This window comes from Taudactylus pleione, unplaced genomic scaffold (assembly GCF_031769625.1).
Source record: "Taudactylus pleione unplaced genomic scaffold, aTauple2 ptg000711l, whole genome shotgun sequence".
Lineage (NCBI taxonomy): Eukaryota > Metazoa > Chordata > Amphibia > Anura > Myobatrachidae > Taudactylus > Taudactylus pleione.
In genome coordinates, this window is record NW_028285113.1 from 14,363,968 (window position 1) to 14,391,415 (window position 27,448).

The window sequence follows — 27,448 nt, forward strand, 5'->3', positions numbered from 1 at the left end:
AACATCACTTTTAAAACTCTCTTCTAAAAACTCTCACTTTAGTAAATTTACCCCCCCAGTCTCTCATGCCTCCGCAGTATAATCACATGGAGAACCAATCACTGACTTGCTTAGTGGTTGGCACTCCACACTCCTTACATGTGAAGCTGGGAATATATGTTAGATATACATACATGATCAAACATTTTATCCTTATTAATTTTGCTCTTTTTTTTGTTCTACATATCATAATATTGTTTGTTACTACTGTATACAGGCATTGTAAATAAAGATACACAATTTTGAATTGGGAACTCCACTGTTGCCTTGTTTCAATCTGTACAATACCATAACAATAATAGGTACACACCTCATCTTTTATATATTCTTAAGCTGGGTGCCCACTATACGATATATCGTCCATGACAGATCAGAGTGACCATTGTATAGTGTGTACCCTGGAAACCATCCAATTCATCATCGCATCTTCCCATCAGATGTGCTGCAGATGGGACAATGCAACAGACGATGTTGTATAGTTACATTAGACATGTAATGATATATTGTGCCATCGTACAGCAGGTCGTGCAGTGTGTATGGCGAAATATTGTCAAATCGCATTGCCTGATCATCCAGTTTACATTATACAAGTTAATTGTTTGCTTGTTCAAATAATTTATAAGAGAGTCAAAGTCCTGTAATCTATTACACACTACTTTTCCTTCACTTAATGCATCACCAAACTGAAAGTACACCTGTCATGTAAACACATTGGAGGCAGCCATTTTGTGAGATGGCCTAATCTTCACCAGGTGTAAGCAACTCAGGAGGAACCAATGACTTCAGTTAGTATATTGTATATGCAAAGCAGGTTTACTTGAGACTTGAAGTATAAGGTATGAGCAATAAAATATAAATTGAAATATAATCTCAATAGGAGTAAACCGTACTCTATTAATATAATTATGAACAATCAAAAAATAAAATAAGTGACGACAATAGACAACAATAGGCAATGGGAGCAGGTTCTCCAGATCAAAAACTCCAAAGACCAGTCCAAAAACAATTAGCAGCAGATATGTAACAAATGGCAGCAGGTGTAAACAATGGGAAATCAAGTGTAAATGTGAATGGACAGGTTGCACTCTGGAAGTGTCCTCCTGTGCCTATTGATATGTTGGACAGTGGATACGTTCAGTTTGCACTGTAATACAGTCCGGGTGCTGTTAGCAGTTGAGAAGAGTAGTTTAACATCTAGTTCCAAATAAGTGGTGCGTAGCGGGAAGTGAAACAGTATATAGGCTGCGGCGTCCCGCTAGTGACTGATTACAGTTATATGCAAAAAAGAGGGATTTAAACAAATGCGATCCAAATTAAATGGTGCAGCACTGGAACAGTGGTGACTGTCACAAATCACCCAAACAATAGTAAACAACAAGAAATGTTCCTGTGCGCTCCAAATGGGAGTAACTCTCATAGAATATTAACTATGTCCATGACAATGAAGTCCATAAAGATGAAGCACTCATACTGTCACTGTTTGAAAGATCCACTGATAAATATCCAACTGTAAAATATATGTAGATCCAAAATCCGCAAATATAAGTCACCATAGGTCTGTTACTCCAGTATTTTCCATATATATTCCTTATAGGTGGCTTCTCTTTAACGTGGTTGCATGCAAGATAAAAAAGAGAATTGCCACCATAGCATAAAATCTTTTACATTTTATTGGAATGTATAAAATAGACAAATGGAAGTGTACCTTTTATGACCTTTTGAGAAAGGTACACATTTGACACATATAGGGGTATTAATGTGCTCCCCCTATAGAGCGTTACCTTCCTGGTCAGCGTGCGCTCCCAATATATGTTCACTGATTACAGTTGCCTGAGCTCAGGGTCGGACTGGCCCACAGGGGTACAGGGGAAACCCCCGGTGGGCCCCACTGCCTGAGGGCCCACCCCCTTCTCAAGGGATCAGGTTCCAGACTGTGCACTTGTATCATATTGCACAGGACTTTGGTGTATTTTCTACAATGTATTGCTGTTATTAGTCTAGTACATTATTATGCATTCACTAGCAATATTTACCATATCTATATATTTTAAGGGGCCCAGACCCAATTTGCAGGCTTGTCACACCCCTAAGTATGGGCCCTAATCACTGCATTCCCCTGGTGGGCCCTTCACGCCCCAGTCTGACACTGCCTGGGGTTTGATCTTCCTGGGGTAGGAGTACGGGAGTCCGGAGGATGTGGGGACAGCAAGTCTCCTGGCTACGCTGCCCATGTCCAATCCGTGCGGCGGCACAGGTCCGATTGAACAGGCATGTACCGCCGGTACTGAAGGGGTGGACTGCGTTTGCCTGGGAAGGAGAAGTGACGACAGCGGCTCGTTTGGGAACCAGATGCCGTAACCCTCATCCAAGGTGAGACTTACCTCCTCAGGGCTCAACAGGATGCCGCTCTACCCCTTGCTGGCTGTGGTTGATTGAAGTCCTTTGTTCTTCTGGTAGGCGGCTTCAGGATCACATATACGTCTATGACTAGGTGATGGCTCTGCTGCGGATGCTGGATTGGAGTCTTGGTGTCCTGATGGGTGATACCGCTGGGTGGGTGAAGGTGGAGCAACGCGTTTCGACCCCCTTGGGGTCTTCTTCAAAGCAATGTAGCATAAGGGTTGAACTGTGTCCTGGGGTAGTAAATAGCCGGGCAGATCCCGCCTCTTTCCTGATTGATACATTGGTTGATCAGCGTGATTGGTTGACAGTTGCTGATGCCTTTTGGTGGGATAGGGATCCTGTCAATCATCGGTATATTTGTATTGCTGATTGAGTGCATATAGTTACATTAACAAACTAGCTGTGACTTATAAGTAAGAAGAGAGTTTCTAGCACACTATACGTGTACAACAATGTATAGAACGCTGTGTGAGATTCTAACTAAAGTTGTGTTTGATGATAAGGAGCTGATCTCCTCTTAATATACTATGGGGTGTAGAGTATGTATATGAGTTGTAGAGGTGGGATGTAATTAATGTGGTAAAAACACATGTCTGCCCCTGTGATCTGTGCTGCTGGGTGAGGGGTGTTTAGGTGACTGCTGTGAGGGGTGCTGGTGCTATATGCTGGCTGGGTGAGGGGTGATTGGTGAGGGGTGTTAGGTGTGGCTGTGATCTGTGTTGCTGGGTGAGGGGCGCTGTGCTGGAAGATGGCAGAGGGGTTCTGTATGAGGAGTGCTGGGTGTTGTTGGCTGCCTCTGTGATCTGTGCTGCTGGGTGATGGGTGCTGCGCTGTGAGACAGGGAAAGGGGTGCTGGGTCAGAGTTAGGAACTAGCGGCGGTGTAGCTGGTACATTGCACTGACCTGGACCTGCCGAAATGAAGGGGTCCACAGCAGACAGCGGTATAATGAGTCTGACTGACTCATTTTACTCCGTTCACCTCTGCGCCGTGGGTCCTAACAAAGGAGGTTGCCTGGATAGTTGTATGCTTTGTGTGTTTAGCATGTGTTTCTTTAACAATAAAAAATAAGCCACAAACCAATGTGTTATTTTTGGTGTCCGTGTATAAACACTAAGCTTGGTGGTGGGATTATCTGCTAGGGGGCAACAACCAAAATCTTGCCATGGGCATCAAATTGCTTAGGGCCGGCTCTGTGGCTGGAGGGACACTTTTGAGGCATCTAGTTATGTGAGGAATCCTGTCCGGCCAAAGTGCCATAAAAGGGAGAGACTCACAGAAAAAAAAAAATGAGACTTGAGTACAAGTGCTGCGCTGAAGGGAAATACCTACCTAAAATGTAAAAGTTACTTTGAAAAGCAACATTGTGTGGGGGCATTGTCGGACTGGGGAATGAAGTGCCCATCGGGAAAATGCGGTGGCAGAGCCCCTGCTTGGAGGGTGTAGCCAATCACCAAAGGGGGTGTGGCCAGCCTCTACAGAGGCTTGGCTAACCATTAGAGAGGGCATAGTCTGGGCCCTTTTACTGTATATAGTAATTAGTGATAGTGCATGCGTGATAATGTACCAGACTGATAATAGCAGTGCACTGTAGTACATATACCATAGTCGTGGGAATATAATATAAGGTAATATATGTATAATAATTAAGCACATGATGGTGATTTCTGCCTATATAATTATATACCACATTAATAGAGACCCCCGTACTCTATGGCCAGTGTCTCAAACTCAATGGGGACTGCATTAGATCTAGTAAATGGGAAATAGATGCCATTGTAAAACAAAAATGAAACTTTAAGATCTTACCCATGGGATGACTTAATTTTAGGTTAGTTAATGAATGAGAAGCTACAATACCGTGCTAATCACTGGCAGGAACTGGTTTAATTTTTGTATGTTAAAGCCCAATGGTTCGATCATCGCTAGTTGGGTGTATCGATTACTAATATGTTAAGAAATTGATATTAATGTTATGTGTTTCAAGAAAACTGTTTTTGTTTTGTTTTTTATAAAATTGTGTTGCATAAGTTATAAATAGATGTTATTGACCTAATTCATTCCTAAAAACAAGTGTTTTTTTTTAAATATATTAGCCAGTTAAGTGGTTAAGGTGCATGTACACTTTCACTTAGAATGATAGGTCAGCGATACTAAGTTTCTCTATATTAACGTATGTATATTAATAATATATGTAATTTAAAATTTTATACTAATGACCTTAATACAAGAAAAGAGGAAAGGTTATGTCCTTTAGGTGGCGCACAAAGAGATTACCATGTTATATGTAATAAAAACTTAACATTTATTGGATATACTTTAAAATATCCTTGTATTTAGGACAAGAGCCAGCGAAATAATGGTTTAAAAATTAGAAAGATAGTGATAAGGAATATAATAAAGAATGTGCAATAAAATGAAAAAACCCCACTGTATGTCTGTATTATTGTGAGCTAAATAATATATAGGGGGATATTAGGGTTAGACTCTAGGTTGCGTAGATAATGGAAGGAGTAGTAGTAAGGATATATGTCTTCTCCACTTGTTAAAAATATCGCTATTGAATTTAGCTTTTATTAATACACAGTGGGTTATTTAATCCTACTCCTATAACCATATATTATTAATATATACACTTCTGGTATTTGGACTGTATGCAAGATCACCTATCTTGTCTTTACCTCTGTTAATATATTTGTATATATCTGTTACAATCCAAAATCAGTATTTGATTATTATCCGTATGGTAGTATGCAATATTATTGTATCTCATTACACATGCAATTTCATTACTATTAGCATCTGAATATTCCAGATCAAATACGTGATTGTTATGGTATAAAGATATAAATATGCAGGAGGACTCATTAATATCAAAAGTCCCTCTCAGCAGACTGATGCCTTATTCGATTATAATGTTATCTTTATAGCATCATCTCAGACTGCACGTGCTTGCTGCAATTGTTATTTTTAAATATTTAACAGAGAGACATTGTAGCAATTTGTAACAATATGTCACAATCCCAGTCTGCATACACAGTTGTCTAACTTGTCCTTGTAACTAGGACCATTCCCCTTAGCTCATTAATGGTATCACGATATTTGTTATTACTATAACATATTCAGTTTGTAGACATGCAGCGCGGGCATGTCGACGCGCGTTTCACTGAAAGTGAGCTTTCTCAAGGTGGACAGATGCCAGCCCGAACGAGGTAAGTCAGGGGCGTCTTAGCTGTTAGCCGCGTGGGGGGGAGTGTTAGGTTTATGCAGCATAGTGGGGTTAGCGTTAGGTTTTGGAGGGGTTAGGGTTAGGCACCCCTAGGGGGGAGGGTAAGGGTTAGGCACCACTGGAGGGAGTTATGGTTAGGCACTAAGGGGGGAAAGGTTAGGTTTAGGAATGAAGGGGGGAGACCAAGGGTTTAGGCACTAACGGGGAGGGCTAGGGTGCAGGGTGGGGAGGGTTAGGCTACAAGAAGGGAGGGTTAGGGGGAGAAGGGGAAAGGGTAAGTATACACTTACCCGACTCCTGTCGGCATACCGACCATCGGGATGCTGCTGTCGGTATTTTGACAAGAGGCATCCCGAATGCCGGTATTACATACCCATTCCGTCCCAGCAGTATGGTTAAATCCTTAAAAAAGTGTGATCCGTGGTTATACACATCATGTGGAGTCATGGAACGTGTAAGTATGCATTCCAAAACAAGTTCAATTAAGACTCCATTCACATGTTCAAAATGCTGAAGTGATATAGGGGGCAGTTGAGAATATAACATCTCGAGAACAAAGCTATTGTCCACTCCTCTGATGAAACGGCCCCTATTAGAGGTGGAGAAATGCATCAGGGTTCATAACAGCTGCAAGATCACATTCCTACTTTTGGGACTCCTAAAAAGCATTCTGGAGTAGATGTAGATGTGACACCCATGAAACGGACACCCCTAGGATTGTGAGGGGTTAATACCACTTTGGGCAAGGAAGGAGTTAATACATGTCTCCCCAGCACGTGTGAAGCAAGGGGACAGCTGGTGCTGATTGGATGAGCCTGTCCTGTCTCTCAAGCGGGGGGTGTGGCCAGGTGCCCGCGAAGAAGAGGGTGAAATATAGAGGGCGTGCCAGGAGCTGAGGAGAAGTGTGGTGTGCAGCACGAGGACAGCGGGCAGAGACCGCCAAGCTGCAAAGCTCTAGTGGAGTGTGGAGCAGCCGAGCCGGAAGCGTGGACGCCGGGGACCCGCGGAAGATAGACCGGGTCAGGTGAGCCACAGCAACGAAGAGCAGCACACCATTAAGGCGTCCAGCGCAGCAGCAAGAGCCGCTCGTGGAGGTACACAGCCACAGTGGCAACACGCAGTACAGGGTAATCATCCCCCCTGCCCCATACCACAGCAGCAGCCATCATAGGGTAACTTCAAAGCACCCTCATTTCAGTTATACTACTTATAAGAGAAGTCGCTGTCCTATTGTGATTTATAACTTTTTCTGCCAACCACAAGATGGCCGCAGGCCAACAGCAACAATTGCTTTGAGTTGCCATGCTGCCAACCACAAGATGGCCACCGATTTACTGCAGTATAGACATACAGCTCCAGCAGTGGAAAAGTTACATAGTCTTGCACCAGAGGTAGCTACAGGAGTGGTGAGTGGAAGATTGATTGCACCACAGGCAGAGCTGCACTGACACTCAGTAGTACTGGACTTTCTCATACTTTGTTGCAAATAGCAGAACCTCAGTGTTACTTTCACTTTCAGTATATAGGAGTTATCTGCTTCACTGACCAAGCTCACCAATATTTACCCTGCATGTTTTCCGGATCACACCAAGACTGTCCTTGATACTTGAAAGCTGGAATACACTACTGAAAGGAAATAATATAGCCCTTCAACCTGGGATAGAACTGCGGGACACTTTACAGTAACAGTTGTTTAGGAATATTGAATAACCTGATTGCCTGAGAATTGAATGTGCTTATAGAGAGAAAAGTGGAATTAACATTCAGTGACTGAATTGCTGTACTGTGTACAGGACTTCCATATACACATTGGCGATTCTTCCCTCCCAGATTTAATACTAACAAACGTTACACTAAGTGGGACTAGTACCATGGTCAACTTAAACTGATCTATAAGAGCTCCACCAGCTGCAGCAGCGAAGACGGGTAGGAATACAGTGTTTTGTGTTTAAGGTCATCTGGACATTGAAACTGTTAGTTTAGTACTGACATCATTGCTGAATTGTTTTCTTGTAGTGTGCAACCGTTTGAGATAAGAATGTATGCTCAATACTGAATTCAACTGTGAATAGTAACGTAAAAGTTGCCTTACATTGTATGGTCATACTGCCGAAGTATTATTACACCAATCCGTATGGTGCCGTGCAAATGCCATTGTTTTTATGTGTAATCTCATTATTGATGTTTTTTCCCACTGATGCAATACAAAGGCTGCCTCATTGAGTGAGGTGTGTTATTTATGCAAGTGCCCTGCCGCCTCTCTAATAAACCTGTGTTCACAGAATAAAAACCACAAGCTGCCTCGTCACCCCTTCATGTGCTTCCATTACTCTCACCTCTCCGTAAATCGAGTGAAGATTGAACCACAACACACAAGGTAAACTCTTTACTTACCACGTAAAGTCAAGGTTACCACAACTGGCGTCACGAACAGGATTAACGGAGTCCAAAGTGAGAAGGTTGGAAGTATAGAAGAGCCATGTCGACTGATCCACCAACCCAGGCAGTACCGCCTGCTGGCGCAGGAGCACCGATCAACCCACCTGTGGCACAGATCAATCCTATCACGCTCCCTTATTACTTCGGAGCCCCGTGGCTCCCCACGTATTCTGGTGAGGACCATGGCACAGAAGGAAGCACTCTCACCGAGTTTAAAAGGAAGATGACCTCTATGTTCCGTTTGTACCCGCTAAGTGATCAGCAGCAGGTCGAGATACTCATTGGGCAATTGAAGAATTCGGCACTCAGGGAAGTGACGTCCTGGCCCGCCAGAGAAAAACAGAACGTAGAACAAGTCCTTAAACGACTAGCGACCACTTTTGATGCCCGTACCTTATCCACCTTGAAAATGAGGTTATATGCATGTAAACAAAAACCTGGGGAGAGTCTGCGTGACTACGCCCTCACCCTGCAGGAGGCCTTGAGGGCAATCCAGGCTGTCGATCAGGAAGAAGTCAGGAACCCGGATGAGACCTTGGTCACCCAATTGATAGAGGGAGCTAACAGAGAAGGAACACGAGTTCAACTGCGACTACTGCGACTACAACTTCCGACGCATACTTTCTTAGACTTTAAAGAAGCGGCTATCAAAATGTTGGGCACGGTCGAAGAGCATAATACGGAATTCCCAGAATTACCAAGTCAGTCCTACTCGGCAGAAGCTGGATTACGGAATGCATGTCAGGCACCCAAAGAAACCAACCCCGCCTCCCATGGGCTGCAGCTGCCATCCCCTGACCCAATACAACTGTTGAGGAAACAGATGGAAGAAATTACATTGGGAATGGCAGAGATACGTAGGGAGGTGCATAGCCTAGCTCAATCCCAACCGGCGGATTATGAAGAGCCGCGGTGGCGGCCGAGAAGACAAAGGGCTGATGACTGGTGGGAACCACCACGGGGACAAGGGAGAAGATCAACAGATCGGTTTGATGCTCAAGGCTGTCCCATCTGCAGGCGGTGCCAGAAGGCAGGTCATGTGGAGAGACACTGCAGGCAAGAGGAGACGTTAAACTGCAACACCCCGAGGGTGGGGGTCAAGCCTCGGGGAGAACAGGAAGAGTAGACCCGAATCCTGAAGAGTGGTGGCCCCGGTATGTCGGGACGTGTCCGACAATCCCAATTGTCATAAATGGCGTGGAAGTTTTGGCCATGTTAGACACAGGATCCCAAATCATACAGCTACCTGCTTTTCAACGCTATTGGAAGGAGGGGCAGTTGCTGATGCCACCTCCCTCATGGCTGCAACTAATTGCTAGTAACGGACTGGGGATCTCCTGCGTGGGGTACTGGGAGGCTAATATGCAGATCGGAGAAACCCTCCTTCCACTACAGGGATGTCTGATCACTGAGAGCAGTGAAGCTAAAGTAGCACCGGTGATTCTAGGAATGAACGTCTTACAGCAATGTCCGGAGGAGCTATTGGCCACACTAAGGAGTGAATTGTCTCAGTTGGTCACCGGGGAGCGAAGAATCATACAGAAGACTATCAGGGTGCTTCAAGGTCACCAGAGGTTCGCCCATAATGAGGGAGAGATTGGAAAGGTTAGACTAATGGATAGTACGCCCATCAAATTGCAACCCAATTCAGAGACCATCCTCTGGGGCAAGGCACGATGCGGACCAGCTGGCAGAAGCTATGAGGCCTTAATTGAACCCTGTTTAACATCCGCTCGCCAGGAGGCGGTAGTAGCCAGTACCCTAGTCACTGTGAAGAACGGACGAGTCCCAGTGCGGATCTTAAATCCCCATAATTACGCAATCAAGTTGTATCGACGCCAGCCACTGGCCCGATTATTGTGGACCTCATTTCAAGAGGTCGTATATCCATCCTTACAAGCTAGTGTCAAGTAACCATGGAGAGTAGTACAGCTGACGAGCAGGAAGATGAATGGTGGGCATAGATTCAGGTAGGGGATGGCAGTACACCGAGAGACCATAAGGCCGGAATCCTCCAGGTTGTGAAGAATAATGCTGAGACTTTCAGCCATAGCCCTACAGATCTGGGTATCGTGAAGGAGATACACCATCGTATCCTGACAGGGGATGCCCCACCCATAAAGGAGCGGCATCGCCCATTGGCACCAGCGCTATATCAGCCCGTACAGCAACTGTTGGAGGACATGAAGAGCAATGGCATCATCAGAGAGAGTCACAGCCCATGGGCAGCCCCATTGGTGTTAGTTCGCAAAAAGGATGGCCAGCTAAGATTCTGTGTAGACTACAGGAAGCTGAATGCTATCACACATAAGGATGCCTATCCTCTACCCCGAATTGAGGAGTCTCTGACGGCGCTTAAATCTGCCAAATATTTCTCAACCCTAGATTTGACCAGCGGCTACTGGCAGGTTCAGATGAAGGAAGAGGACAAGGAGAAGACTGCCTTCGTCACACCAATGGGGCTCTATGAATTCAACCGTATGCCATTTGGCTTATGCAATGCTCCTGCCACCTTCCAACGCGTGATGGAGCATTGTCTAGGCCATAGGAATTTCGATGTGGTTCTCCTATATTTGGATGACATTATCATCTTTTCAAAAACCTACTCTGACCATCTGCAACACTTACGGGAGGTTTTCCAACAGCTGACTAGATTCGGTCTGAAGCTGAAGCCATCCAAGTGCCACCTGCTCAAGCCCCGAGTTCAGTACTTAGGTCACATTGTAAGCCCTGAGGGTGTGACCCCGGACCCCAAAAAGGTGAAAGCGGTATTGGAATGGCCCATCCCGCTGACAGTCAAAGATGTCTGACGGTTCCTTGGATTTGTAGGATATTATCGACGGTTTGTGAAGAACTTTGCCAAAGTCGCCGCCCCTCTATTAGAAATTCTACGAGGGATCCCTAAGGATAAGTATAACAAACGAATTCCCATAGAGTGGACGACTGAACGACACACAGCCTTCGACCTGCTGAAGAAAGTCTTGACAGAGGCCCCTGTGCTGGCCTACCCAGATTACAACCACCCGTTCCGGCTGTACACGGATGCCAGCAAGCAAGGGTTGGGAGCTGTACTTGCCCAAGTTCAGGAAAATCAAGAGCGTGTGATCGCTTACGCTAGTCGCAGTCTATGTCCCACCGAACGGAACGACGCCAATTACAGCGCCTACAAACTCGAGTTTCTTGCCTTGGTGTGGGCAGTGACAGAAAAATTCAGAGACTATCTAGCGGCAACACCGTTTGTAGCTTATACGGACTGTAACCCACTGGCTCATCAAGCCACCACCCCTCTAGGAGCTTTGGAACAAAGGTGGTCCTCCAGACTGGCCAACTACCAGTTCAAAGTAGTATACAGAAGTGGGCGAAGTAACGCGAATGCCGATGCACTCTCCCGGCTACAGACGGGCGAAAGTGAATTGGAAGGAATAGACAGGTGGGAGCAGATTGAAACTCCCAACTTCAGTTTGAAAAGAAGAGCACCGGAACAGAATGCTATGGTTCCCATCCCTGCGAGAGTGCAGGAAGTTCAGGGCGTGGAGATGGAAGGAGATTGGACTGTCTGGCAGGACGCAAGCCCAACCTTAAAAAGGGTGAAACAGTTGCTGGCCTCTCGTCAGGGGTTGACCCGAATTCAGAGACAAGCTGCAACCCCGGACCTAATCCAATTGTGGCGGCAAAAGGACCATTTGATGTTGTGAAGAGGCCTATTGCTACGACAGAGCACAGATCCAAAGACACATCTGTTGATTGAGCAGTTGGTGGTGCCCCCTGCGAAAATCGATCTTATCCTATGGGCCTATCATGATCACTCTGGCCATTTCGGCTGTCAAAAGACCGAGACGACCCTACGTCGAAGATTTTACTGGGGGAATATGCGTCAGGATGTGGAAGACTGGTGCAAATCTTGCGACATATGCACAGCACGTAGACCGGCTCCATCAGAAGAGAAAGCACCGCTGCACCCCATTGTTACCCGACAACCACTAGAACTCGTAACTATCGACCATGTGAAGCTAGAACCAAGTAGCAATGGATATCAATATGCTGTAACCATAATTGACCATTACACCAAGTTTGCCGTTGTACTGCCAGTTCGGGATCTCACGGCAAAGACGACAGCAGAAATCGTCTGGCGAGCATTTGTACGGCCCTACGGGTACCCTGCTAGTATTCTGACAGATCAGGGACCTGCGTTTGAAGCCCTACTCTTCCAAGAACTATGCCAGTTGTACGGGTGTGTGAAATTATGCACTACAGCATACCATCCTCAGGGCAACGGGGCCTGCGAAAGGATGAACCAAACTGTGATAAATTTACTCCGAGCTGTACCCCTTCCACAAAGACGTGAGTGGCCCACTCTGCTAGCAGAACTGATCTTTGTCTACAACAACACTGTGCACAGCTCCACAGGATACACGCCATATTATCTGCTTTTTGGACGATCTGGGAAACTACCCGCTGACGTTCACTTAGGCCTGGCTTCGGATGATGCCACAGATTCTTGCTTCCAAGGGGATTGGGTCGTAGAACACCAGCGTAGATTACAGACTGCTCGAGCTCTTGTGGACCAACGTATGGATGCTATCCATGATCGACAAAAGGATTGATACGATGCGACCGCACATGCCAGACCATTAACCGTAGGAGATGTCGTGCTAAGGCGAAATAATCGGCGGCACAGCAAATTGGATTCGCAATGGGAGCCTGATCCATATGTAGTTACCGGCATTCCCAACGCTGAAATAGCCGTGTACCAGATTGATAAGGTAGAAGGTGGTCAACCGAAAGTTGTACATCGGGATCAACTCAAATTGTGCCCTAACCCTCACAGAGCTCCAGAATTACTACCTGATTCTCCACCATCACACCCAGCCTGAGATCAGTTGTTGATGCTAAATGACCCATTGAGTCTTGTCCTGAGTATGTATTGGCCTGTCGTGGCCGGTACCCCGACCCCAGAAATGAGGCAATCGCCTGTGGTTGAGGAAGTCATTGCAGACATCCCTGAAATTGGTGAAGTGAGACGCTCGACCAGGAGCACCCAAGGAATACTGCCCACGCGTTACAGACAATAGAGAGGTCGGTAGAGACACCTTTAGTACTGTTTATATTTTCCTGATTGCACTAATTTGTTTGACATTGATATGTTGTATTTATGTGTACATTTGTGCTAGTGTGATCGTTAATGGTTAGGCGTAGTCAGGATCATGATCTATTCATCCTATGTTCATTGATGCCCAGGATTTGTGACTTACAGATGCCAATACTATTATTTGGGAATTATCCTTTGTTCTGTTTCCCTTTATTATTGGACCAAGCGTGAGGACACGCATCATTTCAGTATGGAGGGATGTGACACCCATGAAACGGACACCCCTAGGACTGTGAGGGGTTAATACCACTTTGGGCAAGGAAGGAGTTAATACATGTCTCCCCAGCACGTGTGAAGCAAGGGGACAGCTGGTGCTGATTGGATGAGCCTGTCCTGTCTCTCAAGCGGGGGGTGTGGTCAGGTGCCCGCGAAGAAGAGGGTGAAATATAGAGGGCGTGCCAGGAGCTGAGGAGAAGTGTGGTGTGCAGCACGAGGACAGCGGGCAGAGACCGCCAAGCTGCAAAGCTCTAGTGGAGTGTGGAGCAGCCGAGCCGGGAGCGTGGACGCCGGGGACCCGCGGAAGATAGACCGGGTCAGGTGAGCCACAGCAACGAAGAGCAGCACACCATTAAGGCGTCCAGCGCAGCAGCAAGAGCCGCTCGTGGAGGTACACAGCCACAGTGGCAACACGCAGTACAGGGTAATCATCCCCCCTGCCCCATACCACAGCAGCAGCCATCATAGGGTAACTTCAAAGCACCCTCATTTCAGTTATACTACTTATAAGAGAAGTCGCTGTCCTATTGTGATTTATAACTTTTTCTGCCAACCACAAGATGGCCGCAGGCCAACAGCAACAATTGCTTTGAGTTGCCATGCTGCCAACCACAAGATGGCCACCGATTTACTGCAGTATAGACATACAGCTCCAGCAGTGGAAAAGTTACATAGCCTTGCACCAGAGGTAGCTACAGGAGTGGTGAGTGGAAGATTGATTGCACCACAGGCAGAGCTGCACTGACACTCAGTAGTACTGGACTTTCTCATACCTTGTTGCAAATAGCAGAACCTCAGTGTTACTTTCACTTTCAGTATATAGGAGTTATCTGCTTCACTGACCAAGCTCACCAATATTTACCCTGCATGTTTTCCGGATCACACCAAGACTGTCCTTGATACTTGAAAGCTGGAATACACTATTGAAAGGAGATAATATAGCCCTTCAACCTGGGATAGAACTGCGGGACACTTTACAGTAACAGTTGTTTAGGAATATTGAATAACCTGATTGCCTGAGAATTGAATGTGCTTATAGAGAGAAAAGTGGAATTAACATTCAGTGACTGAATTGCTGTACTGTGTACAGGACTTCCATATACACATTGGCGATTCTTCCCTCCCAGATTTAATACTAACAAACGTTACACTAAGTGGGACTAGTACCATGGTCAACTTAAACTGATCTATAAGAGCTCCACCAGCTGCAGCAGCGAAGACGGGTAGGAATACAGTGTTTTGTGTTTAAGGTCATCTGGACATTGAAACTGTTAGTTTAGTACTGACATCATTGCTGAATTGTTTTCTTGTAGTGTGCAACCGTTTGAGATAAGAATGTATGCTCAATACTGAATTCAACTGTGAATAGTAACGTAAAAGTTGCCTTACATTGTATGGTCATACTGCCGAAGTATTATTACACCAATCCGTATGGTGCCGTGCAAATGCCATTGTTTTTATGTGTAATCTCATTATTGATGTTTTTTTCCCACTGATGCAATACAAAGGCTGCCTCATTGAGTGAGGTGTGTTATTTATGCAAGTGCCCTGCCGCCTCTCTAATAAACCTGTGTTCACAGAATAAAAACCACAAGCTGCCTCGTCACCCCTTCATGTGCTTCCATTACTCTCACCTCTCCGTAAATCGAGTGAAGATTGAACCACAACACACAAGGTAAACTCTTTACTTACCACGTAAAGTCAAGGTTACCACATATCAAGCAGCAAAAAGAGTGGAGAAGTTGTCCGTAGCAACCAATCTACTTAAAGCAGCATTTCTCAAGAACATAAAATGATAGGTAGAAGTGGATTGGTTACTACAGGCGACATCTCCAGTAGTCCACTTCTCCACTCATTTTACTGCTTGAAAAATCTCCGCAGAGTGGCAATGGTCATTTAGTTTACCAAGACCCCCTATTACGCTGCCCTACAGATGCACTCTGGCAGCAGGAAGAGTCATGTCAGACATACAGTGGAAGGTAACAACAGCACCATCTTCATCTGCTAACAGCATCCTTAATGATTGCATTATATGATTTGTCAAACTGTTTACACAAGAGAATATAAAGATGTGCTTTATATGAGTCTCAGCAGTGATATGTGTCATATTATTATTAACCCACTTACCAGGAACACGTTTATACTAACAAACCAGTTTACATGCACTAATTCAAAGACTGTTTATAGTCTGTTGCCATAGACATTACCTGGGAAGGTTAGTTTTTTTAAAATGTATATATTATACCAACAGTTATTCTGGATTGGACTTGGTATATTTATATTCTTACATTATTGGTAGGTGACCTTTATTGATACAGGGCACCAGTGTGAAATATGTTTTAATAAATTGTGTATGTTTATACTATACAGCATCTCTACGTAGATTTTACATCTACATTTGCAACTAAAGGAGCATAACTGATGGTTGTGGGGTGTTCATACGTTGGCATAATTCAATGTTGGCGTTTCACAGGAAATGCGGGCAATGCAGAGCTGTGTAACTTACCCTGTGTTCAAATGTATCTTTTGCAAGCATAGGCCTTGTGCAAGTACACACTGATAATGATATGGGGCATCAAACTAAAATATGGAGAGGGGCAGTACGGACGCAGAGATGTATGATTCTACATACAGGCAAATTGACACATTTTTTCCCTGCACGCAACGCCAAATTGCATTCTATTCTGCATTGGCCCCTAGATGTTTATTGTCATGCTATGTTTGGCAGAGTAAAATATAATTTCAAAAGTATAGTAAGAAACAGTGTGTTTTTTGTGTGATGCTGTTTTCTTGGGAAGTAGTCAAAATACCGACGGCCGAGATGCCGTCTGTTGAAATCCTGGTGTCGGAATCACAACCCGGGACTAATCAAAGGCAGCTAAATCCCGAAGCCAGCCTACACACCGACGCTGAAATCTCGACTGATGGCATCCCGACCGAAGTTAAGTGGGGTGCTCTTAGCTGTTAGCAGCAGGGGGGGTGCACCACTGGGGGCTTAGGGATAGACACTAATGGGGGATGGCTTAGGCACCAAGGGGGAGGGTTAATGTTAGGCACTAACGGGGAGGGTTAGGGTGTGGCGTTGGGAGGGTTAGGGTGCGGGGTTGGGAGAGTTAGGGTGCAAGAATGGAGGGTTAGGCTTAGGAAGAGAAGGGGGGAGGGTTAGTATACTTACCTGACCCCTGTCGGGATTCCGAGCATCGCGATGCCGCTGTCAGTATTTTGACAGCAGGCATCCCTACTGATGGGATATCATACCCAACCCCATTTTCTTTTGTGGAAGCAGGACACATTTGAAAAGTTTTATTCCTATGTATTCTATGTCTAGGAAAAAATGTTGTACTACATCGTGGAATTTTTTACTATTGGAGAAGACAGAAGCTATTGGAGAAGACTATTGGAGAAGAAAGAAGCATAAGAGAGAGTTAGTATGATGACCTGAGGGGTATAAAGTGAGCTTTGTGGAACCAAGTGTTTAAAAAACTGGGCCAGTAAGCTTAGAGAGTGATATGGTTGGGATACGTATTGATTACTGTGACTCACATGTTCCCCGTTTCGGTATGAGTTTATACTCAGTGATGCTCAGGTATACTGAGTGGAAAGCTGTGGAACTCAGAAACAGTGTAAAGTACCTATATCTGAGACATTTGATCAGAGAAGAAATCCAGAGAGAAATTACAATTTTGGGTTCAGAGCTGAATTTCTCAAGCATGACCTGCATGCAGTGGCGGATCCAGGGGGAGGGGCGATCGCCCCTGTAGCATCATTGCCTGTCTGCTCTGGCTTTGGGACTCGGGAGTAACTGAAAACTCCCAAAGACACTCACAACTGCGGCAGTGCTGCTCTTGTGTCCTGGCACAATGCACTGCACTCCTAATGCCAGAGGAGCAGCGGCATTACAGCGGCTCCTCCTTCCGCCTTGCCTCTTGTATCAGTATCCCGGGTGCCGCTGTATTTACGTCTAAGTTTAGGCTCTGATGTTATCAACGGTCTGTGACTTTTACTATATATGTCATCTGCATATTGGGCATATCTGTGGAGCTTGAAACTGAATTGCATCTAGCTGTTTTATACAGCATATAGATATCCTATTTTGCTATTGTTTAATTTTTTATAGTTTGGTTACCAGTCTTGAGAATGGTTCATCTATGAACCAAAATATTAACTAAATCATGTGTAATGTAATATATGCTATGTACTATCTTGAGTTGAATTTATGATATTGTTCATGGAGGGTGCCTTCATCCAGAAATCAAAGGATACTACTATGTATATGTATGTATATATAAATATATATATATATATATATATCCTATGTAATATATGAATGTGCTATACTATAACAGTATATGTGTGTATATATATATATATATATATATATAAACACACATATGCAAGGAAGCCCCCTCCTATGAACCCTGCGTTTGCCCCTGGCCTTACAGTGTGGAGGGGTTGACGTCTGGCTGTGTGTGAGGCACAGTAGGAGCCACCAAAGGGAGGAGTTGGGACCAAAAAGGGGTGGTGCCAGGGCAGAAGAGAGGGGGAGTCAGGGTTATTATCATTAAACCACCCCCTCCTAAATGAAAAGTCTAGGTCCGCCACTGCCTGCATGTGAGTAGAGTGCTTAGAGTGAGTAGAGTGCCTAGAGTGCTTAGAGTGAATAGAGTGCTTAGAGTGTGACAGCTCGCTTAAACCTTGGTACTTAATTAACCTGCACTCTGGGCTTAATTCAGAGATTTACATACAGTTGATGTTTACGCAAATCTCCAATATTCAGAGATCTGAGCATGTACTGATCTGGGTCTGCAATGTCAATCACTGCCCCAAATGCTGCAGCACAATTGACATGCTGCTGGCTTTGGGGGCGGTGTCAGGAAGCATCCCAAACAACAGGGGTGTGTCACTGCCATTTTCTGGGCGTGCCCAATGGTCACGCAGTTTGATCCAATAATGCATCTTCGGATGCAGCAGTAGATCAGAGAAACCAGCAGGAGGCTTCTTTTTTCCACGGAAAAGCATCAAATCAGCATAATTTTTGCTCAGAGTTTACTTGGACTCTGTATTCATGTAGTAGTCTAATGCAGATTTCAGCAGCTCTTCTCTCCTCACTGATGATGTGATTTGTCTAATCAAAATACTTTCTCAAAGACCCCTGGCATACAGTATATTACATGAGATTTCATAAGGTTTGGGAATTTAAACATTTGGGTGGCATCAAGTACTGTACTTAAGAACTGGTTGGCAAATATATAACAGTTTCAAAAATCAAAGCTTTTCAGAGTTGGGCCCTTTAGGTCTGCTTCATCCTCAGATGGTATAAACACCTTTAATCCTATAAGGGCATATTCGCAGGAGAGGGATCTTACAATCCCTCTTCCGCAACCTCCTGGATCTCACTCTGGGCGCATGCACAGTCATATTCCCCTGGAGGAGTCTGTCACAAAAAATGAAAGACTCCTCCAATATGTCAGGGATGTAACATGCAGGGACAGCGATTCCAGTTAGTACATTAGCAGGGAACAGTGCTGTAACAGGTATAAATAGTGCATTGTGCCGGCTCGCCCCCCGCAGCACCTGATTCCATAACATCAGGCGCATTACGTCATTATGTCGCACAGAAGGGGTGGGGCTTTCAGCGCTGATTGGAGCGTCCTGTGCGCGGGTCATGAGGCTGCAACGGTGCTACCCACAGAGCCCTGCACTCTGTATGACGCCACTGTTCACACTCCCCTAGTTACAGCCCGGTTTTAATATTTTCATTCAAAGTTTCAATAAAATCTCTGTCACGATACAGACTTAATAATCGTGGCAGTGCCGCGATTATTAATACATAGGGCCCTTAATCGTAAAGAAGGGGGGAAAAAATTGGAAACATAAAAGGGGTATATTTTGGTATATATATTTCCCCTTTAGAATGTAAGCTCTTACGAGCAGGGCCTCTATCCTCTTGTGCTTCTCCTTTTCTACTTTCATCTACTTCTTATTCCCCACTAGGGCACCTAACAGTTGGTTGCTTATGCTCTGTTGCTTATCTGGGTGTTATGGTCACTAATGTAGCAATATATATTATCCATGTCCTGGTCCTGTATTGTAGTGTTCTGTAAGTCACTGGTCACTGCGCTGCGGAACACTTGTGCATATAAATAAATGATAATAATAATAATAGTATCCCTCAGATATGGGGATAGACTGTTTTATTAGGCAAGACGTACTCCGAAAAAAGTATATTGTTTTCAAAATAAGTACTGTTTCTGTCTAATGTACCAATGACTTATTAAACATACCATTATTCCCCTACTACATTTTATTGATGAAGAGTTATGGGATCGGTGTATAAAAGTCAGTGAAAGTGTTTTTAGGATTTATTGCGCCTCACCCTCAGAGTGTGATGTTTACAAGGAAAGCTACTAGAGGAATAAACTGCAATCACATTAAGCATTCTCTGCACATATTCTTTCCTCAGGTAAAATATTCTAAGCATGGTAGCTGAAAGCGAAAGGTGAACACGCATATTTTATTAGGAACAGCAACATAAAATTCAATACATAAGTTTATTAGACACAACATTTACAAAGCACAACAGTGAGGGGAAAAATACACTGATTCATCAAAACCTTATTTAGAGGTTTGAAGTAAATGGCATTGGCAGAGACGACATTCATTTTCTTTCAGTCCATGGAGTGGAGAAGACATTAAAATGCAAGTGACAACCTCGCGACCCACTGAGCTGGCTGGAAGGGTTTGTAACTTTGTTTTAAAATGTAGGGGTCTATGGCCCTCATTCAGAGCCGTACGCTCTGAGCAGAGCGCACGCTCTGAATGAGGGCCGGGCTCCATTTTCAAGGAGCGTCCTCCTGGACGCTCGTATAGCTGTGGGTCACCACCCACAGGCTATACGAGCGTGCATTGTGATGGTCGCGATGGTCGAGACCATCGCGACCATCGAAATTGCGAGCCGGAGCCTGCGGTTGAGGTTTTCAACCGCAAGCTCCGGAGTGATTTTGGCTCTATCAGAGCCAAAATCACTCCCACTGACATCACTAGTGATGTCAGTGGGCCGGCTTCTGACGGGAGGCGTTCCCGTGGGAACGCCCCCGTCAGGGAGGCACGCCCACCAAAGGGGGCGTGCTGTCAATCAACATTGACAGCACGCCCCCTTTGATCGGACACAACGAGCGAAGGACTTTCCTTCGCTCGTCGCGTCTGGCGCATGCGCACGACGGAGCTCCCTCCGTCGTGCGCATGCTCAGTCCATAACATCGACCCACTTGCGAGCGGACAGCCGCTCGCGAGTGGGTCTGAATCAGGCCCTATGTACTAAGCAGTGATAAGAGACAGAGTGAAAAGTGATAAGTCTGTGATAAGTGCCAGCCAATAGCTTCCAACTGTCATTTTTCAAACACAGCCTGTGAGATGGCAGTTGGGAGCTGATTGGCTGGCACCTTGGGGCCTATTCATTAACACATAAAATTCGATGGAGGTAATCAGGTTTAGAACTCGCATGGAGTTCTACCTAATTACAGGAGGAATTCATCATTCCTCCTCTCCATAACTATCTAACATAGACCCTGTAATCACTTATATTAAAGTGTTTCCATTCTTAATTAACATACTGCTAGTCCAAGCTGTTGTGCAGGTATTATTCTTAATGGGCATTGTCTAACTTAAAGAAAAGGGATGCAGATGGCAACTGCAATTGTGAATGCAGCATCCCCATTGGATATGGTAAGGACAAGCTCAGCCAATAGGAAGTCAGAAAGGGAACCCGTATAAAGACATGGGGCCTGATTCAGACCTGGTCGCAAGGGCAGAGCGCTCGCAACCGGGTCGATGGTGGCCCAGAGCGCATGCGCATGACGGAGCCGGCTCCGTCGTGTGCATGCGCGAGACCCGGATAGCGACGGGCAATCCGTCGCTCTGGGTCTCGCACCAAAGGGGGCGTGCTGTCGATGTTGAGTGACAGCACGCCCCCTTTGGTGGGCGGGCCGGGGGGTGACTGCCCAGACGGAGGCGTTCCCATGAGAACGCTTACCATTTGGGGGCGGCCCCACTGACATCACAAGTGATGTCAGTGGGAGAGATTCCAGCTCTGTTTGAGCCGAAAGCTCTCTGGGGCTTGCGGCTACGAGACCCTACCACAAGCTCCTCGTCGCAAGCCCGATGGTCGCGATGGTCTTGAACATCGTGACCATCATCCTGGCCTCTCGCATTAGCTGTGGGTGGCAACCCACAGCAATGCGAGCGGCCAGGAGGCCGCGCCATAAAAAAAAAGATGCCCTGATTCAGAGCGAGCGCTCTTTCAGAGCGTCAGGCTCTGAATCAGGGCCATGGAGTGGTCAAGTTACATGACGTCATCATTCAGACCGCAACCAAATGAAAAGTGTAGTGGGTTCATAAATAGCAAATCTAGACATCTTTTAAAAAATAGTCCCTTTAGATACTGATTAAAAACAAGAGACGGGAACATTATTTTTAAAGTGCGCTACTTGGTTTAAAACTGGCATACCTAGTTGGTTTGCACTGTGTCTCTCAAGGTCCAATTGTACTCTCCACTCTTGGTGCATATCTCTGCATACTAGGGAACTGATTCAGAGATGAACACAAATGTCGCCACGGCTGTGCCGAGATTTGTATTGCCGAGATTTGTATTGAGACGCCCGCCGCCGGCTTCGCAGGTCTGCTGCTTGTGTACAAGGATGTAACCATTGGACACACATCGGTCACTAAAGGATGATCTCAGTAACCCTATGACTGCGTTGCAAGCTGTGACATGTTCCCAAAATGATTGTGACTTGCCTGCGTTTGGGCCACCCCCCTCTTTGCTGCCCACAAATGGCCCCTGCCTGTCAATCACTTTGCAAATAAATTCTCTCTGCCGACCTCCGTCACAAGACCATCGGGACGCAAGCGCTGTACGAGTCCAAGGTATGCGCAGCACAAAAACCATCGACCATTTGAGAAAACATAGGAATAGAGACCATCCCTGCCTGAATCACGCCCTAGGTCTGTAGGGAGGCACATTGTGCAAATAAACAAGAATTAAATAAACGTCTCATATTTTATCCTAAAATACTGCTCAGTTTACCCACATTTGCGGCTTAAATTAATCTTCAGGGTCAATGGACCCCTGGACTGTCTACACTGCATGGGGCACTTTGTGTGTCTCAAGCTCTGGTTTATATTGGTAAATTGTAGCTAGAAATCTCAGCTGAAACGTAAAAAGGGCAATGTCTGGGGGTATATTTACTAAGCAACGGTTTTCGGTTTTCCGGATGTTTTGCAATCCGCAGATTTACTAAAGTCTTAGCCAATGGGAAACAAAGGAAAAAAAAAAACACTTTTGAATAGAATAGAACATCGGCTCACCAATGTTTTTAACATTACAAGCATAGAAATCCTGTATTAACTAAACATCAGCTTTAGAAATTGACGAACAACTGCTGACAAACTCGAGCAAATAAATAAAGTGGTTGAGACAAGCTTCAAAAGCATGTTATTTGAGCTATCTGGTCAATCAGAAGGAGAGAAATAACCATACACTTACAGTACAAGCATAATGAAGGCAATTATTATGTATTAACTGAAGAACCCGACTTTGCCTGGCTTTAAATCTTCAAGTTATTAAGTTAAGCATCCCAGACCAATTGCCACTCCTTTGTGAAGTTTTCATCCAAATCCATCCAGTGGAATGCCCAGAAGAGGCTCCCCGGATCAAAGTTCTGCCCAGCGTACACCAACAGGAGGTCCGACAGGGACCTCAACACCCTACTATGTCTTCAGGGATCAAAAGTTACCACTCTGTGAAGTTTTCCTTCAAATCCATCCAGTGGAAGGCCCAGAACAGACTCCCCGGGTCAAAGTTCTGACCAGCGTACACCAACGAGAGGTCCAGCTGGGACCTAAACTCCCCTAGTATATCTTCTGGGATCCAATGTTACCACTCTGTGAAGTTTTCATCCAAATCCATCCAGTGGAAGGCTCAGAAAAGGCTCCCCAAGTCAAAGTTCTGCCCAGCGTACACCAACAGGAGGTCCGACCAGGACCCTAACCCCCCTAAAAGCTGGCCAGGATCCAACAGGACCACCTCGCATTCGTTGCATCCCAATCGGTGCAGGGGTGTCCGAATGCATAACCGGACAAACAAACAGACCAATGAATTATATATACATATTAGATTTCAAGTAATAAACTGTTACATTGACAATTATCTTATGAGGCAAACACAATTCTATCAATATACTAGCAGTTGTCCTTGGCGTTGCTTGTGTTTCTCTCTCTCTCCCTCACTCTCCCTCTCTCTCTCTCCTTTTCGCTATCATCCTCTCTATTCAGTGCTTCCTCCCTCTTTTTTCTCCTCATTCTCTCTTTTATTCTATCACTATCTACTTCATTGAGTGTCTATCTATTTCTCCCTCTGAGACTATTCCCACTCTTTCTATTCCCTTTTGTGTGTATTCCCCACTTTCTCTCCCACTACTCTCTCTCTTTCTCTCTCTCTCTCTCTCTCTCTCTCTCTCTCTTTCCTCCTCTCTCGCTGTTCTCCCCCTTTCCTCTCTGTTATGTATTATCAGAGACCATGCCACTGGGACCTGCTGCTGGGTCATGCAGTTTGGTGGCGGGGGTGACAGGCCTTTGGAAGTTAAACCCATAGGTTGCAGCCACATGTTAATAAAGCATGTTGGTAGGTGGACACCATGCACGTTAGACCAAATGTGCATGGGGCGCACCTGCTGCTTTATGTGATGACGTAATTAAAATCAGGGTCCAATTTTATAATTATAGATTAGTGGAAAAATTATTGTAATTATTCATTGGTGTTTAAAAATGCTTTTAATGATGGAGGAAGCATTATTTATTTTATGATGTGGGTACCATTTATATAGCCATAAAGTAATAAATGCATAATAAATACTTCCCAGTCTTGAAAATACATTTTGACACCAATTAATAATGACTTAATATTGGCACTTTAATATAAGCAATAAATAATATTGCTCTTTTAATAAAATTAAACAGTAATTATTCCACTAAAATATTAATAAAACAGTATTTTCATCATGAGAGAATTATCAATGTAACCGTCTGACTTCTTTTGCAATATGTAATAATGGCCTTCATTATACAGTAAGTGCACGGTTATTCCTCTCCTTCTGATTGTCCAGATAAATGTGTAGTTTTTACGTCAGACTTACGTTGGTTTTATGGTTAAAGTCCCATTATAAAAACCCCTCAAAACCGACATAAAACTTATGCACATGGACGGTGGTTTACAAAACCCCATCAAAACCATTAAATAGTAAATACAGTGGTTTATCTAACCCAGTGGTTCACTAGCTCAGTCCTCAAGGCACCCTAACAGTCCAAGCTTTAAGGCTACCCCTGGCCGAGCACGAATGGTTAAATCAAACTGACTTATGTATTAATTAATCATCTATGCTCAAGCATGGTTATCCTTAAAACCTGGACCATTAGGGTGCTTTGAGGACAGAGGGGCTCATTCAGCAGAGGACGCAGTTATGTATATCGGGAATCTGCGCATTCGCAGGAGAGGTTTGCTGGGGGGGCAATGGTTACGATGGTGATCCCAGATTGATCTCGGTCTCAGCGTTGGGATCTCAGATAAAGCAAGGAAGTTTCAGCCATCTCCTGCTGCATTTGCATTTTAGCAGGATGGAATTGCAAAGCCACTTGATCAGGACCAGAGTTTGGGAACCTTTGATCTAACCTATGACCCTAGTGCTGTGAGGCAGCAAAGCTAATCATTGCACCTTGGTGTTACTGGTATGGTATATTGGATTGGAACATCATTTTGAAATGAATAACTGGAATACCCATAGGACTTAAAGAACTATCAGGTCATAAAGCTACCTCTTTTTTTTTTTTTAATGTCCTTTGTAGGATAACACATTTACAGAAACTTCCTGGGATGTGCCCTGTTAGTTTAATTGACCAGGCATTTAAAGTAAGGAAAGAGAAGTATTTACAGAAATTTGGGACACATGGGAGCTCATTGAGACTCGGATGACAGGCCAAATTTAACATTTTTATTTTGAAAAGTTGGCATCCAGGACTGTAACTATTGGTTGGCAAAGGGTGCCAGTTGAGGAGGGGGCAACACCCCACTCAGCCTCCCATAAAGTTTATGCCCCGGGGTTTCTGGGAAAGACATTTGCGGGGGAAGGTTCTCTGCAAATTACCCCAGGCTTGCCTTTTGCTCCGAGCTACTAGCTCTGGGCTTCATCAAGGAGCCTCCATGATATTGAGGCCCAGAAGTGCAGCTGAGTGGAAGTTTTAGTTGGTCAAGTTCCTAGCCCACAAAAACTGGGCCAAGATTGGAGGCAGTGTGGGTAGATTTTTAATATGTACCAACATTAAGAAAAATGTTTTTAAAATTGACTGAGGGGGTAATTCAGACCCGCTCGTGAGCAAAGGACGCTCGCAAGCTGGTCGATGTTGCCCCACTGCGCATGCGCACGACGGAGGGAGCTCCGTCGTGCGCATGCGCGAGACCCGGATAGCGACGGGCTCTCCGTCGCTCCGGGTCTCGCACCAAAGGGGGCGTGCTGTCGATGTTGATTGACAGCACACCCCCTTTGGTGGGCGTGCCAGGGGCGTGGCTGCCAGACGGAGGCGTTCCCATGGGAACGCCTACCGTCTGAAGCCGGCCCCACTGACATCACTAGTGATGTCAGTGGGAGTGGTTTTTGGCTCTGATAGAGCCAAAATCACTCCAGGGCTTGTGGCAGCGAGACCCTACCGCAGGGTCTCGTCGCAAGCCCGTTGGTCGCGATGGTCAAAGACCATCGCGACCATCTTTTTGGCCGTTCGCATATGCTGTGGGTGGTCACCCACAGCTATGCGAGCGGCCAGGAGGCCGCTCCATTTTCAGGTAGGAGGGCACTGATTCAGAGCGAGCACTCTGGTCAGAGCGTTCAGCTCTGAATCAGGCCCTAAGCTTTTTCATCTGAACTCTGTTGAAGACACTGTGGCCCGACAATCACATTCAAATACTTATGGTGGAGATGCACAAAATGACATGCTTTCTGGGCAAAGGCGGGAGACCTGCTCTTTTATTTAATAGGTATCCCACTATCTGACCTCCCTTTCAATAGATGGTTTATTAAAATATGCTAATAAGCTCATTAGTCATATCCGTCCTGCTGCCACATGCTTTGGTTACTTCTAAATGGAAAAAAAACCCACAACTACCCTGTGTGCTAGTCAATAGAACTTGGTCAGTTAACTCAGGGAAACTGTTAAATTAATTCACTGTCACCTATGGTTGAAGGTCTTCTTTATCAATAGATAAAGCAGTGGTTGTCTGCAGAACAAACCATCCTGATCTCATCATCCCTCCCCCCTCTTAACTTCTACAAGTTTTTAACTTGCTAATAAAAACAAAATATCCCTGCAGGATCATTGGTACCATTTATCTGTTTTTTATTATGGGATGTACTCACCATTCCAGCGCAGACAATGCAGACAGAATTCCGGTTACAGAATCCGATGGCTGCGATCCTGATGGTGAGTATTAGGGTAAAGCACTAGAGGGAGGGTTAGGCTGTGGGGGCAGAGAGTTAAGGTCAGGCAGTGGGGGGTAGGGTGGTGGTGGTTAAGGTTAGGCTGTGGGAGGTTATGGTTTGGCTGTGGGAAAGGTGGGTTAGGATTATGGGAAGGGTTAGAATACTTACCTGCATGCGTCGGGAATTCAACCAATGGGATTACGCTGCCGGGATTTTGACCACTGGCATTATCAGCGCAGGGATCGCGTACCCAACTCTTTTATTATGGATGCCTGTTCAGTAAATGTAACTCTATCATTTCTGTATCTTCAGCTTTAATATGCACCTACTCCTACAGCTGTGTAAAAATCACCTTAATAAAAATAGGAAGAAAAGATGTGGGCTGCATGGTCCCAAAACCACATCACCAATGGTCAACGGTTACAGAGTGACTGTGAGAATTGCTGCTAAC

The 27,448-nt window shown here is 45.2% G+C and overlaps 1 protein-coding gene across 1 annotated transcript; it reads left to right on the forward strand.

Moving 5' to 3' along the window:
* Positions 1–8,149: 8,149 nt before the first annotated feature.
* On the forward strand, positions 8,150–9,251 carry LOC148477511 (uncharacterized). The gene has a single exon (XM_088456719.1). It carries the CDS (start codon positions 8,150–8,152, stop codon positions 9,233–9,235), a length of 1,086 nt encoding a protein of 361 aa, XP_088312845.1. The 3' UTR covers positions 9,236–9,251.
* The last annotated feature ends 18,197 nt before the right edge of the window (positions 9,252–27,448 follow it).

Coding starts and splice junctions, on each gene's coding strand:
- LOC148477511 (XM_088456719.1), top strand. CDS start 8,150: ATGTCGACTGATCCACCAACCCAGGCAGTACCGCCTGCTGGCGCAGGA.